This window comes from Crocodylus siamensis, chromosome 9 (genome assembly GCF_052110815.1).
Source record: "Crocodylus siamensis isolate JL-2025a chromosome 9, ASM5211081v1, whole genome shotgun sequence".
Lineage (NCBI taxonomy): Eukaryota > Metazoa > Chordata > Crocodylia > Crocodylidae > Crocodylus > Crocodylus siamensis.
In genome coordinates this window covers 72762795-72780545 of record NC_143403.1, presented here as the reverse complement: position 1 = coordinate 72780545, position 17751 = coordinate 72762795, and the positions used below count along the sequence as shown (strand labels likewise).

General features: G+C 50.8%; 1 protein-coding gene across 8 annotated transcripts in view; it reads right to left on the bottom strand.

The window, feature by feature from the left end:
• Positions 1-32: 32 nt before the first annotated feature.
• The window catches only part of KIAA1671 (KIAA1671 ortholog), a 129928-nt gene continuing 112209 nt past the window's right edge, over positions 33-17751 (bottom strand). For 7 of the 8 annotated variants that reach the window (XM_090063549.1, XM_090063552.1, XM_090063548.1 and 4 more), the window contains 6 exons: positions 13529-13784; positions 11583-11757; positions 8943-9067; positions 8362-8501; positions 8200-8282; positions 1110-7492 (listed from right to left, as the gene is read on the bottom strand). In XM_090063549.1, coding sequence (XP_089919675.1) covers positions 8204-8282; positions 8362-8501; positions 8943-9067; positions 11583-11757; positions 13529-13784 — 775 coding nt within the window. In that variant the 3' untranslated portion in view covers positions 1110-7492; positions 8200-8203. Of the gene's footprint in view, positions 168-1109; positions 7493-8199; positions 8283-8361; positions 8502-8942; positions 9068-11582; positions 11758-13528; positions 13785-17751 lie in introns of those variants that run through there. The other variant, XM_090063553.1, reaches the window with a different exon arrangement.

Genomic DNA, 17751 nt, shown 5'->3' with positions numbered 1-17751 from the left:
TGAGATCTCACGCCGATGGTAGGCAAAGGCATCATCTTTCTCCCCAGATGCATACCTTTAGGTCTGTTGCTGCCTCCCTGACCTCCCCCAGCAATCCTTCTCCTGGGGGCCTCGTGACAAACGTGGTTGTGCCGGCAGACGCAGGGGGAACCCATCCGTGTGTTACACTTGGGAGGAAAGAAACTCGGAGTCGGTCAGTCAGGACTACTGAAAAATGCCTGGCGCAGAGAGAGATTTGTCCCTTGGCAGGGAGGAGCGCACTGAAGTTTTGGAGTCTCCCATCCGTGGGGCTACCCCCAAAAGCCCCTTCAGTGCCAAGTGCACATCATGCACCAGGGTCAGCCAGGCTCAGCTGGGTGCGAATCAACCTTGCAGCCAGGCACCCGCGGCTCAGCCCTGATGAAGGCAAGCACTTAAGTACGTGCTTAGCCATGAACCCACAAGCCAGGCCCATGCCCGCTGCAAGAGAGACCAAGCGCTGAGCGGAAAACAGGCAGGTGAGGAGCACCCAACGCTGGAGCAGACCGCGTTCAGTCCAAGGCCACGGCCGTCAGTGCTTTCACCCACCACCATCTCCCGGCCTCAAGCTGGAGTCATAATTCAGGAGACAAATCAATCCACAAGCCGCTTCGTTATTCACCTAGACACTGGGGGAGACTTCGCGGGGTCATTTTTAACAAGCATGGGAGTGTGGCCTGGGTGTGTGGCTCCAGGGGAAGCACGAGAGCGTCTCAGTGGTGTGAGCAGGAAGCAGGCCAGGGGACGGGTGGAGACGGAGGGGCAGGGATGAGCCAGGCAAACACTGGCAAAAACCTGCCATCCCAGCATCGTCTGTGCATTGCTCGTAAAGGCCTGACCACTCACAGCATCGCACCACGGCCCTCAGCGTGGCTCCAGCCCCTACCCAGGGAGGGTGGGATGAAAGTCACTGTCTCAAAGACACTTCTGCCATTTCTCTTTACCAGAAGCCTAGGCAGTCCTCCCCGGGGCAGAAACGGGCCAGGCGGCAGGCCGCGATCACCCATCTTCATGGCAGAGCTGTTCTGAGGGCAGCTGACACGCAGCGAGATGACGCAAAACCCTCCACAAAATGCAAGCGGCACCACAGCTTCATACTGTAATTTATTGTCGTGGTTTGCAACACACCCTGCATATGCGGAGAGCCACCAAAGACAGCAGTGCACCGACACTCGTGTTTATTGCGGCTCCTTTTCACATTTCCCCCCGTCCACAAATACGAAATCTCACGGTTGTAAAACAGAGAACACCACTTCCATACAGAGCAACGAGCACTCAGGGAGGGATCGGAAGAGGAATAACCTGCCAAAGACTCATATGACACTGTGATTTTTCCCGTTTAACATTCAAAATATAGGCATTTTCCCACGGGCTCATTTCTTGGTAGCATCCTCACTTGCATTGAGTTTTGCAATGACTAAAGTGCCCATAAATCCTACTTTGTCTTCCACGCTCATGGAGCCTGAACATTGATAAGGCAGTTGCAAAACATGACAGAGGGGACGATGTCTCATACGGATTTCCTTCCAAGCCGAACTCACTTTCCTCTTGCTGTCGGCTTCTTCAACCCCTTTGAGAAACACTCGCAGCACGTGGTTAGAAAATATTCTTCTTCTTTTTTTTTTTTTAAATACCTGGCAAAGCTAAACTTGGAGTCAGTCATACAATAAGTTGCACAACAGCCAGAATATCCATTTTACGTAGGAAACTATGTAGTACAAAATATTTTCTATAGCACAATAGATTTATTAACTGTGTGATCCGTATTTACAGGGTCTATAAGGCTATGTGGAACAATATAAAAGTTTGAACTATACAATAGCTCCTTTAAACAGGCCAAGATACAATCAGCATGTCTGATGTGGTCAGAAGATAATCCTCCAGACCTTCCCCTTCCTCTCCAAAACCCATCAAGAGATGTGAAAAAGTATTTTGAGAGATAGCTTCATTAAAAAAAATAATATTGATAATAATAATAATACTCCCAGCTGCTGGGACCAGAGCCAACAGCGCCTGGGGGACAGCACACTGCTATGCCAGGAGTCCCAGGCAGATCCTGGAAGGGAAATACTCGACGCTGCTCGTCACAGCCCCCTGCCCTGTGCCACGGCTACGAGACCTGGCTCCGGGCAGAGAGGTGGCTCGCTGTGTCCACCTGAGGTCAGGCAGGAAGGGGCACCTTAGACACTTAACCGGCTTGGAGAGGCCCACGTTTTCATTGGCAGCAACCCGCTGTGTCAGGCTATGCTGCCTATGAAAGCTTACCTCTGAAGCAGGTCGCTTCCAAGGTGCTGCCCTACCCTGGCCCCTCCTTTGCTTTGGCCAGAAAACCTTGGCCACGTCCACCTGGGGCAATAGAGGACTTGGAAGCTGGTGCACATGCACCCAATTCAGGCCCGTGGTAAAAGGTCACTGCTCTGCGGAGGACGGAAAGGCCAGGTCTGGCTTGGCATGCTCTTGCTTGGACGCAGGCAAACTAAGCCCACAACACGCTCCCAGGTGGCCCGAGGAGACCAGCAGAGCCGCGGCTGGCCCCTGCCTTGCCACGCTGCGGATGGGGTGGCTTTGCCCTCTGGCGCATGTCCCTGGGGACGGGGCAGGCTGCAAGCGCCCTTTCCTAACCGGATAGAGCTGGCCCGCACGTGCTTCTACGGCCCCCGTCACTGCAGTCCCCCGGTACCTCCGACACGGGCTAGCGGAGGCGAGTCCCTACGCAACGATCCAGGGCACGGGGAGTGGGGACTGCCACGGCCCTTCCAGTTAAACAGCAGGTGCAAGAGCAACCCAGGATGGAGCGGCCCGTCTGACAGGGGGACTGACACAAGGGAGTTTTCATGGTAGTGAAGAGGGCCAGTGGGACTCCCGACTTGCCACAGCCCCGATTAGCTAGCGCCCCTGCCCCCAAGGACCTCGACGCCCGTCTCTCCCGTCTACTCTGAATGCAGGCTCGCTCGGCAAGAACGTTTCCCTCCCGACGGCTGTTTGGCGTTTGTCTCTCACAAGAAACCCGGGCACAAATCTCACAAGGGTCGTCGGCATTGTCAGCTACACTCTTTCCCGCTTGAGGCTCCGGGCGTTATCCCTCGAGAAGCACCGTGCCCAAAGCATCTGGTCACAGCCCAGATTAAAGGTGAGCTCGGTTCAGCGGGCTTCAGCATCGGCCCGACAGGGGAAGGTATTCGCACAGTAACTAGGGACAAAACGAGCCTGACCGAGGCTTAGCTCTCCACCACACTGGCCTTTCTGGCCTCATCCAAAGGAAACGCGGTTCACTAAGCAAGCAGGGAGCCCGTCCCACCAAGGACAGCCACTGTGCACAGAGCAATCACCTTTCACCATCCTTCACAAAACACTGTGCCGAACCCATGCCAGTCGTCCTGCACAGGCGGCCTCTGCCTCCCGACCCCCCGACTCGCTCTCATCCCACACGGATGCATCGAGTTCACTGCAAAACACACTTCCAGCATCGCAGAGCTGTAACAGGGGACGCGGGGGATGAAGATCGCAGCTGCCTTCTCTGGGTGGCAGCATGTCAGAGGGCTCCTCGTGCTGTAGGCCGTACTTGCCTTGTCACTGCTTTGCCTTAGAAAGACCTCACCCCCTACTCCGTTATAGTCCTTTACATGCAACCGCCTCAACAGTGGCATATTCTACTAATTCAAGGCAAAAATGCAAAGTGCAACAACAGAAATGTCATGATGAAATCACTGCTGCAGCTGGAGAACGCACTGGAGCAAGTCTGCAAACACGCGTTTCTGAATCCGTCGCTGGCTGCTTCTGACCTAAAATGTGTCTGGTCGCTTGCCAGCAATGAGTGGGGGGAACCAAAAATATGGCAGCGTAAAACTGTGTGTTTGTTCAAGCAACAAGCCTCTTTTTTCTTTTTACTCCTACACGATTGCAATAAAAAACCCCAACATGTTTCAAAGGCCATAAAGCAGCAAGAGGGCGTCTTTCTATACAGCAGATAAAACAAACCAGTAAGTCTGACCTGGCTTGTAGGAAGCACAAAATTGTACAACACGTAAATGAGGGGACTTTGCCAAACTGAAACGGAAGACACCTGCAACGGTCCAACAAATAAGAAATGCAGAGGCAGTACAAATCTGAACATGAGCAGGATCAAGTCAGGGAAAAGATGCTCCTAATTCCAGTTCAGAGGCACCAGCCTGATTTACAGTCACTTTTTTAAAATATTGATCTACTGCTGTGGGAGGAAAAGCAGTGTACGCAGGAACGACCTGAACCAGGGAAGACAAAGCTCGCTCTGCTGGAGCTCCCGTACGCTACCGGGAGTGCCGAACGCCCACTTCTCCCTGGCCATCATGCTTGAAGAGAAGAGCTCAAGCAGAGGCGAGTTAAATGACTCCGAAAATAAACTCCAAAAGTTATTAATTAACAAAAAACCCCCAAACAAACACACACATACATGAAGAACATGCAGAAAGCTAAGAGTTCACTCCTGCCTTAGAATAACAGCGAGATGCAATTTGTGGCCTGGCAGACCAAACAAAGAAGGTGAGAAATGTAATAAGGATCATTTGAAATTAAAATGAAATTCTACAAAAGCAGAGACTTTTGTGTATGTAATAATTAATGAGCCGCTAATATAAATGTTATACTACATGATGTGAACATGGAGGGCAGGAAATAGGCCATTAATTCATATGTGGAACAAAGAAATGAGAGCTCAGAAAAACACACTTTCCCGTTCAACCACATTCTAAAGATTTCTTTTTTAATCAGACATATTTAAGATTAAACATTTCTCAGCAGTTATTCAACTACTCAGTACAGTAAATTTCAGTGCATTGTCCAAGCAGAAGTGGAAACGCATACATATTCAAAGGGCTCTGCCAATATCCAATCGCAATCCCCCTCAGTTTCCCAGCATGCACGGCAAACCCTGCAGCTAACGACCCGAAGAATTCGTGGCTTTTGTCGGGTGACATCAGGGAGCGTCAAACGAAACGCACTGCCTGGCATTAAAGAGACGCCGCCGACCCGCTGAATCCCGACATCGCTCCCCCACCGCCCAAGCGTTCTTGAGACGCGGTGAAACGTACCTGGGCTTCAAACGCTTCTCAAGAAAAAAGGCACCCAACACACTTAGTACGGGGCAACTAAAAAACCCCCATAAAAAACCCCAACCGACGTGCTGCCGTCACCTGCAGAAACCCTGCCGCTAATTAAATACCGCTCAAATTGTACATGCCAACACCGTCGAGAACATCTGCGTTCAGCTGCCAAGACGTGGGGGGTGTTGCATTAAAAACAGAAGCGCACGCAGCTTGCTTCAGAGAGCGCCTTTTCCAAACGGAAAACCAGAGCCCGCACACTCAAACAACGGGCAGGGAACGGACACGGCTCTTTTTAAAAATCAATCCACAGCGGCCCTCTAACAACCGCACTCACGCGGGAGCCTCGCTCCCTTTCCGGGGCTGGGGAGGGGGAAGGTTTGAAACCGCCTCTGCACAGGACAGAGGGAGGTGGAGGACTCCGCTTGCCCGCAGCGCCAGCGAGAGGCTGCCGACCTGCGTCAGAGGTGGCTGTAGCGTTGAGCATCGCTGCCTCTGGATGTGAAGCAGGGCAAAGCGCCGAGCAAAGATAGCCGTTCTGCTACAGAAAAATACCTGCTTGCACTTCTATCACACAGGGGCACTTGCAGCCAGGACTGTAGCTTGGAAAGGGAGAAGGGAGCACTGGACTGGTCTCTCCCTGGGGCCTGCTGAAGTCACCTCGCTGGGGACTTCTCAAGGACAAGGCTTGGCACGTGGTTTACGGCAGCAGAAGTCGGAGCTGGCAGACCGGGCGTGCCCCTTTGGTTCACCGTGGAGGGCCACGGCCATCGAGCTGCCGAGAGTGGGACCACGCAAGGGGATCACGTGTGCAAGTGGTGGTGCAAGACTCTTAGGATCTGAACCTGTCAGCTGGATGTAAAGACTGCAGTACAGTTTGCAGCAGATGCAATGCTTGCCCCCTGCCATGCCACCGCGGTGGCTTCCCCCGGATGGCTGCACTGGCGGGCCTGCTCCAGGGCTCTGCTGCACTAGGTTACAAGAGCAGCCGAAAGAAGAGCTGTGGGCGACTTGGATTCACTTCTCCTTTCCTGGTCACCTACTTTCTCTCTTGGAGTTGGTGGGGGGGCTCCCTTGGAAGGGGAGCTTTCCTCTTTTACAGGTAATTTTAAGGGTTTTCTGAAAAGAGCACTTACTGGGGAGAGATAAAATAAGAGAGATTTTAAAATGCAGTCTCCATTTAAAATGAAAGTTTTAAACGGACGTCCTGGTTAAAAAATAATAATAATAATAATAATCATCATCTTACAAGTTAGCAGAATCTGTATCCAAAGACATCCAAACACTTGTGGCATGAGTGACATCTCCGAACTCGTGCGTTGTGATGTAAGTATTACCAACAGTGCTAACGTAACCACCACTTGGTCTTACCAAAAATAAAGTGTTTAGTTCATCTGAAAAACGGGAGACTGACTCGAGGTTATCCCACATGAGCATCATAAAAATAAAAACCTACAACTGATTATTTACAGAATAAGCAATAAAAATATCAAGTGGGACAACCTGAGCTGCTTCTAGAGTGACATTCAGCTATAATCTGGAACCCTGATATGGATAAGACTAGACATCCTTCCTCTTCCCTCCTATTTAATAGTAAAAAAAATATTTACATCTATTTTTTTTTAAAGAGAATTGGTTGACATTATTGCTTTATCCCTCCTATGAATGACATTCGAATGAAACAACTACACTACATGCTGACAGAATATATAATCCCACTTAAAAGAAAGAAAAAAATCAACCTTTTGTTCTAGCTACAAATAATATTGATCTTCCAGACCAGCAGATTATACAGACGTATAAGCCAATCAGCCCATCAAAAATACATTTTACAAAACAAAAAGAAAAAAAAAATCAGTCAAGTTTCCTTTTTCAATATGGCAGTAAACATGATTTGTTCTCTTCCACACACTTCATTCTACACGGGAACTACTATTAGTTCACAAGAAAGAAAATGGATTAAAAATGTCATTTCCATAAGCAAATACAAACCCAGCCTTACATGCAGCGTGCCCCGCAGAACTCAGATTTCTGAGCTGCTGAGCGCACCAGCGGACGTGTCGGCTTTGTTCCAGACGAGGGGCCGTATCTCACATGCAGCGTGTCCTAAATCACGCACTGCACCCTGGCAAGACCTCTTGAAGTGCTAACTACCCCACCGCCCTGGCGCTTGGTTCGGGTGGCTCTAAAGTGACTCTCCTCCCACGCCGGGTAAGACACAGCTTTGTATTTGACTACGAATGTTAAGCAGCTTTCTCCACAAAAACGGGAAGGCACCATGCACATAGCAGTCGAGGCAGGAAGCAAACAGCAGCAGCACAATGTGTGAATTTTAGGTTCAGATGAGTTAAGGCTTCTGTTAAATTTCTCTCTCTTTTCCTGGTCATAATCCGTATCTGGGGGGAGAAAGAAAACCAGAAGCTGTTGGATTAGCTGCACTGTGACACTGCAAATTCATCAATTAGCCAGTCCCACCACCCTCTGGACTGTCAAGATTTTAAATGAGCCAAACCCTCATTTCCAGCATTGCAGGTGCAAGCCACTTTATGGTACTGAACTGGAGAAGCCATCAGCTGCCTGGTGACAAACCCACCCCTGCTTCGCTGCAGGAGTCAAAGGTTCATTACAAAATGAGCAGCACAGTGGTGTTAGTGCTATCCCAGCAGAGCCGCCTGGCAAGAAATTAACAGCATCTTCATCCGGACTAGCAAAAACTGCAAAGCAGGAAGGCCAGGGTGAGAATGTGTATGATCTGTGCAGTCAATTCTGCGGTTTCTCTCTTGGATAGAAATGTCTATGGCATTTCTCCAGCAGGCTTGCAGCGCTGGCATTGAGGTGTCTTCTGATCAACGCTGTCAGCTTTATGGAGCTCAAACACTGCAGACACATCGCTGGTGCCTGGCCAACTGCTTCCAGTGAGCGCTTGCCCATGATGGCCCGAGGCAACATTGCTCTGGGCAGGGAATACCCAAACATATAAGCTGCCAGGTCCGAAAGAAAGTGCACAGCGCTCCCTTCCTGGGCTAGCAACCCCTCTGGCTGAAAAGAGCGGAGAATGGGGAGACCCACGACACGTCACTCCCTGCCCGTGCTGGGAAGTTACCTTCTCAGACCTGATTCTCGTAATGGCTCTGCCTCTTCTTTGACTTCAGCTCTTTCAGCCACTGAGGAGACATCTCTTCAGACCTAAGACCAAAAAAATACGCTTTACTCTTCAATGCCGATACCTCGTGGGAGCTGCTTCCCGCACCTGGGTGGCTCTCACCTGTCCTCCCTCTCGGCGCTGGAGGGCAGCACTCGGCTCCCAGGAGCTCCTGGCTGGAACTGGGGCTTCGGGGATTTTGACAGCTGAGCCGAACCTGTTTCAGCGGGGCTCTCAAGCTCTTGCCTTCTCCGCAGCTGAGCCTGGGAAGAAGTTTATTAAAAAGCAGCTTTAAAATCTGCTTAGAGAACAAGCCGATCGCTTGAATAATTTATGAAGCAGCAGAAACCTGAGTCTGAAATTCATAAGAGACGGTACCAGCTCATAATGGAAAAACAATCAACTTGAACTGTTTGGAAAACATCTAGGAAATACAGCCACCATCATGAGTTATGTCTTATTTTAACTCCCACTCCTTCCATCAAAGTATAAATTAATAGCCTGTGAGCAAAAAAGGTACTTGCAACACTTCTGTGCATTTTGTGGGCCATCTAAGAGACCTGCATTTGTCGCCTGTCACCGGGTATTGCACAACCACCCCTTCTGGCCCTAGCACTCTGCCTGCGCAGCATCGGGTCCTTGCCACTCGGTCCCTGGAGTGGACAAGAGCCCGAGTTGCTCTGGAGGGCTTGGCCCATGCTCACCTTGAGCACTGAGGGGTCCATGCCTGGAAATACAGGAAGCCTCTGAGGTTGTGCAGCTGGTGATCTCTCAGGTCGATGAATTTTTTCTTCCTCATCAGATGCTTCTTGCTTTGCAGACTTCTCTTCTAACAGCAAATTCAAGGGACCAGATGTCATTTCACACCAGACACATTAAAACAGGAACCAAGCAAGCAGCCAGCATCCTCGCCCACACCTCTCTCCCCCCTGTAACAACACAGACCGCATACTCCTGTGATGCAGACGGACCATCAGCACAAAGGGATGGTTTGATCGGATATGATTTAGCCCAGTAATGGCAGATCAAACACCCAATACCAGGCAGGCTCCTTGTGTACCTGGTCTAATTCAAGGAGAGACTGGTGCCCTTCAATTATTTTGCCTAGTGTTCCTGAATTGCTTGTTTTACACATTCGAGCAGGGAGGCACAGCTGCGGACCTGCCATGGATTAGCTGTGCTCACATTCACAGGCCTCCCCGCTGATAATTGCACAGAAACGCCTTACCGAGTTTCGGCTCTATGCAACAATCGTCCTAAGTCACAGCTTGAGGCAAAAGCAGTGGTTGCTTTTTAATGTTAAGATTTCTGATGCAGCCTAAGCCCCGAGACCCCCTCTAATTTTTGTATTTACTTTGATCACTAATGACCTGGGTCAGTACAGCTAGTTACTTCTCGCATAAGACTGGGAGGCGACGGTAGCTGGGAAATCTCCAGCTGCTTTCCTCCCTCAGTGAGCATCAGGAGGAGCGAGTTTGATCGCATGCTCTTCCCCCTGGGGCATCTACCGAACCTCCAGGCACTGCAGAGCTGGCCAGCCCAGGATTGCTTCCCCCGTGATAACGAGAAAGCAATCAGCAGCTCTACCCCAGCAACTCCTCCCCATCTGGGAATACTTGTAAGTACCTCAGCACAGCTACAGCACGTATCACCATGGCACTGATACGTGCCAGAGCGCGGGGCTGGTTACAGGTGTGCAAGCTGAGCTGTTTGCTCGCTCGTGGGAGACGGGAACATTTCCAAAAGCTGGCCGGCTGCTTTGCCCCGCTCCTAGGGGCATCGAGGGGGGTTGGAAGGGGATGACTTAGAAACGTTTTTGGCAGCCTGGATGGAGACGTGGACTTAGCGTTGATGAGTTCCTTTTAATCCCTTCACCGCTAACAACATCCCTTTTGCAGGGGGAAGGGCCGACGTGCTGCTCTGTGGAAGTATATCTGTAAGGCAGCGATCCCCAAGCTGTGCTGGGCCACAGACAACCATACTAAGCAGGTAACATGCTGCACATGCTTTTCTCTGCTCCACGCTCCATTTTACACTTCTTGTGGCCATGAGCAATTTCCAAGGGTCTCACGGGCAACGTGTGCCTGAGCACGGGGAGTTGGAGGTACACACAGAACCTGAATAACTACAACAGCTCCTATGAATTCACACTGATTGTTATATATTGAGAAACAAGCTGCAAGGAAAGGCACCCACAGAACCAGGGGCTCGGATGTCTCCATTATGCTAAATTAAGGAAATATTTTAGGAAAAGTTTGAAAATGCAGTATAAAAATAAAAAAACAAAATTTCAATTCCAGGAACAATGTGGTTTGTGAAGAAGCCCACAGCACCCTGCTCTAAGCAGCTATTTCTGGGTCTGGCCTCTCACCTTCACAGAAGTTCAGAAAGCAGTTATCTTGTAGGAAAAACAATGCAGATGAAACAGTAAATCCCAGCACTTCAGTTATTTTAACTTGACGAACCATGAACGTGCTGCACAATTGATGTCTTGACTGCGGGAGTTTCAGCACTTTCATGACAGAGTTTTAGCATCAACTCAGGTGCTAGAATTTATTTACTCTGGGTTTAACAGCGACTTTTGGAGAGCAAGGTTAAAAGAGCGAAGAGCAAATCACTCTGCTAAAAGCTAAAAGGGAAATGAGCTTTTGCTGCCCTTGAGTTTCTCTCATTGAAAAAAAAAAATGCAGCCATGTAAGATTGCTGGCTCAAGGTGATTTTTGTGCACTTGTCATCAAAAAAGCTGAGCAAATCTATGGAACAAAAGACTGTGCTATTAAAAAGACCTGTTATAACACTCACAGCTAGGACTCCATTCAGCCATGCACCACCAGACCTTATAGAGCGGAGCAGAGGCCAAGTTTAATATAAGTTTCTCACCTAGGTGACTTCAGATCCCAGACTCCACTTGTGCTCCCAAATGACTTGAGAGCATGTTTGAAAAATCCCATCCATTATCCTTCCAGCAAGGAGCAGGGAGAAAGGGGCTGCTGGAATTTCAGCCATAAACCCATCCTATCTGGCGTGGCCTGCCAGAGGCAGAGACTGCAGTGCAGCCCTCCTTCGCCCACGCTGCCCGGCTGCCCAGGGCTGCATGGATAAGCCCGGCATGTCACAGAGACCCATCACCCACAGGGTGGCTGGGGGGCAGGGGGACAGTGGGGGAGAGGGTGTCAGAAGAAGGAAGGGCAATAACTGATGTAGATGACCAGGAGAGTTGAAAAGATAGGAACAAAGGTCACATTTGTAGTGAAATAGTAGCATAATGGGCAGGAATCCACGGAGGATCCTGTCAGCACGGCCCAGGCGGCAAGCGCCGAGGACTCAGCAGGCTGCGTGGGTACCTGTGGAGTCTTTGAACATCCATGCACTGCTGGCCTCGTCCATCACGGCGAGCCTGCTCTCCGACTCCATCCCACTGCTTCTCCTGCGAGCGTGGGAGACGGGGGCCCGGTGGCGCCTCTTCTTGCTGAGCTGCACGCGGGTTTTCAGCACGCTGGAATCCAGGACAGCAGTTTGCTTTAAAGAAAAATACTACCGATGAGGGTGTTTTCGATTCGCCCAGGTACAGAGCACAATTCCATAAACATCTCAGGTGGCTTTTTAAAGCATAAGCCTATTTCCACGTCATTAAGAATATGCATGTTCATTAGCATTACTGTCGTTATTTTAAACTCCGATTAATTAACGGTCTATTCGGCCGCAAGGGTGAGACGCTGTAGAACAACAATACGGGCCTCCAGCAGCTTCCTAGGGGGGCTGTTTTGTGCTGGGGGTCTGATCTACCAAATCGAGGCAGCGCTACTCTTCAATGAGCAAATTCTGAAGATCCATGTGCTCTAACCAGCTAATCGTGACTGACAGCCAGTCAGGAGGCAGGGATTTACAGAACCAAAGAGCCTCTCCCTGGGACAGACTACTGTAATCTCTCTGCTCCAAACGAAATCCTCCAAAATTTCAAGCTGTTTGCCCGCAACAAAGAAACTATGAGCTAAATATCAAACCCTGCAAAAAGCACACGGTCAGCTCTTTTAGATAAGTCCCTCGCCATGCAGAGAGGCACAGTGAATGGGGAGTAAAGAGCAGGGCAGTTTTATTTTTCAGTTCTTTGCTGACTGTAACCGAGTCTCCCTCCCACACCTGACTCCTCCATCCTTCTGGAAAAACTTCCCTTTACCAGGACATATTTTAAAAACAGTCTGCCTTCCAGGATTCACCATTCACCAAAACGCACCAGCCTGCCATGCTTTTACAGCTGTGCCTAGCAGCAATGCCTGCAGCCATCTAGAGCTCGCTAGGTAAGATGGTGACAGAGGCCTCACGATCACATCCTACATCCGCGAGCAGGGATGTGCAGAGCAGCTGCACTGCAAGCTAGCACCGGGGCTGTCAGGCTTCATTTGAAAAGGTGAAGGAAGCGTTTGCCTCCCTTCGTACACTGCTTGGCCAAGTCAGGGTGCCGCTGCACTGGCACGTGAAGAGGAAGAGATGCGCTGTAGGGCCACCGATATTGTCATGTACTCCACCTTCCCAGCAGCCGCCAGCTCCACCACAAACGAGGGGCGGAGAAGAGTGTAAGAACCGACAGCAAGCTCTCTCCGGTACCTGCCACCAGTTCAGTACTAGGAGAGCAGAGCAACTCCCATCCAAGAGAAACTAGTACTTCCCAGCTGCTGCACGTGGTGGGGACACGTGCTTTGTTTGTCCGTGTGCTTCTGCAAAGCAGTAAAGCTGAGCTAACTGTGCAACTAGAAGCTCTGGCATCTGCATGCCTGTGTTGTTCAGGGGACCTTTGACTGCTCTTTGGAAATGTGATTTTTAAAAGCCTGAAGAAAGATATTCCTACTATAAATCAGCCAAACAGCATTAAAACCCAGCATCTGTAGCCTTTAAATCCACATTTCTCAGAGTGCTAAGAGTACGAGCCATCTGTATCACTTAACTACACGGTCTCTGCAGCGTACAGTTTCCATTTCCTGAAGTCATTCAACTCCTCTGCTATAGCCCATCATCTTGGAAAAACGGGCAATTGAAGCGCAGCTTTAATAAAGCTAAGGCAAGATTTACTCACAATTGCTGCCCCTTCAGATTCTTTGGGTGAAATTCATTCCCAGAAACCCAGTGGCTAGGGGAGTTGGAACGACTTGGCTCTTGAAAGCGTTTTGCACAGGAAGTTGGGCACCAAGTCGGAGCGGATAAAAGGTGGTGCCCGGAGGAGCCGAGCGGGCAGAGGACGCTGATGAGCATGTTCCTCACCATGTGGGTTAGGTACTTAAGAGTTACGACTTACATCGATGAAGGAGAAGTCCGCGCTTTTCTCATCGGGGTACAGGTCTGTGGGAGGCGCTCCGTCAGTGCCGTCGGTTGAATCCATGTCTGTGCTGGACTGGTCCAAGCTGGTGCTCCTTTGGTCTCTGGAGGAGGACTCTGGCTGGTCGATTGAAGAGGCTGGCTCCGTTTGAGATGAGAAAGACAGCCGGCTATTTGGGGCTTGCTTTCTGGTTGAAATGACATTGTTCTCTGAGGAAGGAGATTCAGGCACGAAGCTGCAAAACAAGACGGCGAAGCTTGTGAGGCAGCTGGATGCATGAAGGCACGCGAGAACGTTTTTAGGCAGCAGCCTTAGGGACAGACAAACACAGACAGAGGTAGAGACCACCCGGTCCTAGAGCAGCTTGAGGTCACGAGAACATGTGCTGTGGCACACACCGAAGCCAAGTCCTCTTTCCCAAGCCCCAGGCCAACCACGGCCTGGCTGGGGGCAGAGAACAGCAGCAGGCCCCGCAGAGTTACGGGTCCCTTGGCCACGGTCCCATGCCAGCCCCCCAGCTCCTGCTCCACAGGACAGAGGGCCGGAGACCCAAAGTGCTTTCTGCAATAGGACAGCGGCCACGTAGGACCCAGGCTCGGCACGGCCGCAGCGGGTGGGCATCTCAGAGCAACATCACACCACACCTACCGGGAGCCAAGCAGGCTAGCGGAGAGGATGTGAACCACCACCACTGCAAAGCCGTTTTACCCCCGATGGCCTCACTTAAGGTACTGGGTTTCCGCAGGGATGCGGGATGCAGGAAAAGAAACACTGAAGTCAATGCACAGGGTTTTGTATTCAGCAACAGTCGCCTTCACACCCACGTGCACAAGCACCCGCACCCGCACCCACACGGACAGGCTCCGGGGAAATGACCACACTGCCTTGAGAGCCCAGACAGGCTCCGCATTAGCAGCGCAGAAGCCAAAGCCCCGATGCTTTGGGACCAGGGCACATCTGAAAGGAAAGCAAGGTCACCCCCTACCCACAGCCCCACGGAGCAGCGTGGCAGTCACGACTCCGGGCAGGGTCTTTTATCAGGCGCTCCCATTAGCGTGTGCAGTGACTTGCTCGCCTCTCTCATCCTCTGCCAAGGGGAAACGTGTCTAGAGAAGGGTTTGTTTTGCGGCTATTTTACTATAATGCACGTGCCCCGCTGTCCATTCATGTGTGAGAAAGCAATCTGCCCAAAGTTCCTTGTCCGGGAAGTGGAAGGCGGTCCGGTTTGCAGCAATCCGGTGGGATTTGTTCTGCTGTCCCACCCGGCCCTTGCTCTGCCCTAGGAGACTCTTTGAAGGGCCCGCGCAGAGATGGGCAATCCCAGCATCTCCCCGCTCAAAGAAGAGCATAACTTTTGCAGAAGTGCAACAGGCTCTCATGGTCTGGGGGTACCCGGTTCTGCTGAGAGTTGCTGAACTACCCAAAGGAGGGGCTCATGTCCCATCCGCCCTGCCTTGAGAGCTCCCCTGGGACTGAGAGATGCGTCGTTTAAGAAACGCTAAGTTTTGTGCGGTGCCTTCTCCTGTCTTTAGCTGCCTTAAACGTTTGACCTCTGCAGAGAAACCCTGCTGGGCTGGTCCCCCACAGGCAGCCAGTGCTGGTTTAACCGCTGGAAAGGACCAAAACAGCGGTGGGCTGGAAAACAGCAGCCTCCGTTAGGAGACAACAGGATGGGGGGGACTTGGTTAAAGGGGTCCAGAAGCTGTTGTGGACCTTGGCAGGTGTTAGCACCCCTGGGGCCTACCTGGGCTAAGCAGGGGGGCAGCGCACGGCATTACGTGCTCAGCACCGCTCACTCCCGCTCGGGACCCTGCCGTTCGGCACTAGCTCAGGGGTCTGGGTCCTTTCACAGCACCCGAGGAGCAAGCCCCAAGACTAGAAGGGGATGCTCGCCCTTGGAGAAACAGCCACTAACTCCAGTCTCATCCTGCCCTGCAGTTTCCTGCGCTGGCTCCTCTCGGTTGCGCTCAGTTCGTTTTGCTTCTACATTATGAATGCTTGGCCTCCAAAGCAGCCGTTCTTCTAGAGAAGGGCCTCTCTGCTACAGCCCAGGCGGTGCAGAGAGAGACCCACCCAATGCAGTGCACTGTATTAATTAAAATCAAACGAGGTGAAGTTCACCCGTCGAGCACCAGATGGCCCTACAGCCTCGAACTGGAGCCGACGGGCCTTGCAAGCAGATTACTTTCTGCCACATGCGCTTCAATAACAAGCGCCGAGGTCTTCCAGGCCTGCTTCTCATCATTGCAAGACATCAGCATGATCATCCCAGTCCTTTCTCCTGACGTGCTCGGCAGAGGAATGACTTAGGAGACAGGGACAGGAGGCTCATGCTGGTCACTGCCCCCCGTGGGACAACACAGGCTTGGTCCACGCTGCGCTGGAGCAGCAGGCATTAAACACGCAGCTCCGTGGGAGGGGCAAGGGGGGCTTGGCGCAGGTTTTCATTAGCAAAGAGGTGGCTCTGACTGTAGCTGCGGATAACAGAGGAGCATCCGTGGCTCAGTCGCTTCTTTTCACAAGAATCCTTCAGTACTAAGTACCTGCTATTTTTAAAAGCTACGGATCTTAAGCTGTATAGATAGGATTACTGGCACACTTTTAAAGCAGCAGCATCCAGTCCTGACAGTGATGACAAGCTTGGAAGGAAAACACACAGGATTTTGTTGCTGGGGAAGCGCTGCGGCTATTAAGAGACAGTACGTGTATTAATTTCCAGGTCGATGACGGCTGGGGAGTTCTGCACAGAGTTTCCAGCATGTAAATGGAGGAAATGCCTCTTGCCTCTCTCACTAGCATCCCCCCAGGCAATTAAGAAGCCAACTAATGAGCTCCAAAGGGAACATGGTCTGCTAGTCTTTATCCAAATGGGGGGTATCACTCCTTCGAGCATGTGTACGAATGCAGGGAGATAAGGAGTTTGAGACAGGGCCCCTTAAGCTACATTTTAGAGAGAGATCTGTCCCAATTTGTACGTCTTGAAAGATCTGTGCTTTCTCAAACCCCCAGACTGAAGCCAAGGCAGCGTGTGCAGCCTTTCAAACTGAAATGACTTTAAGTCAGCAGTGCTAGAAAACAGTTGCCCTCCTTGGACTCATACTAATTGGTGGCTTCCTCATCACAAACCTTTTAATGGATTCCCTTTTAGAGGCCTTGTACAATGATAGCGTCATTATATTCTAAGCACTGCGGTGTAGCTAATCAATAAGAACATGACAAAGATGATCCTTGCTGTCCCAAGAGCATGAGGCAAAGGAGCCAAGTCACAACTGTCAAAACAGAAGCAGAAGTCATCCCCTCGCCCCTCGGCACCACGGGGTCCCGTCCACAGCGTCACCGAGTCAGCAAGCTCTTTGGGCTAAACCCTGCATATCCTATAGTTTGGGCCAACAATGTGCTGTATGCACCTTTTGCAAAAAGCTCCTCTGAAAAATAAATCTGTCAGCTGTACAAATAAGTCATGTCGTGCACACCCAAAGATGCACAAGAGGCGATCCACAAGAAGAAGTGCAACAATTTAAGTTCAACGTTTGCTTTCATGGTGAATTCTGAGTCCTAGTAAGATGGTGCTGAGGTGCTATACGGATACACATGTGGTTTGTGTGAAGTTGTGCAACACCACCAGTGTAATTCAAGAGACATCCTGCACCCTGCTTTTCCCTTCAATACCTCTGAAATGTATTGAAGGGCTCTCTGTATCCGCACAGTGCAAATAAACAGCCCCATGTACCATGAGTGCATTGAAAGCCTGCCGTTATGGATGATAAAAGGCGACGTTTGTCCACTGTAACTTGCTGGTCATGTATTACTTTCCATTTCTTTTCTAAACCTTTGTGACAGTCCCTCACTTCCAGTTACTCGGAGAAGGAGAGAGCTAAATGATCACCTGCCACACGGTCACAACACGACAATCCCATGACATAATAGCCGGCATGCTCTCTTATAGGAGACACAGAATCTGCCTCTTTGCAGACTATTTTCATCTAAAAACAAGCCTGTTCTTTCTTACTACGGACTAGCACTGGGGGAGCTCACCAGAGAACAGAGGAAGAGGTAAATAAAACATTCTCTCTGTTTAAATGTGGGGGGAAGAAATCAGACTGCCCCCCCAAGACTGACCCATCCCCGCCTGTTCTAACAAGCTCCCTGCCGCAGTGCGCTGCAAATGAGCACGAGGCGTGCTCCTCTACCGAACTAACTCA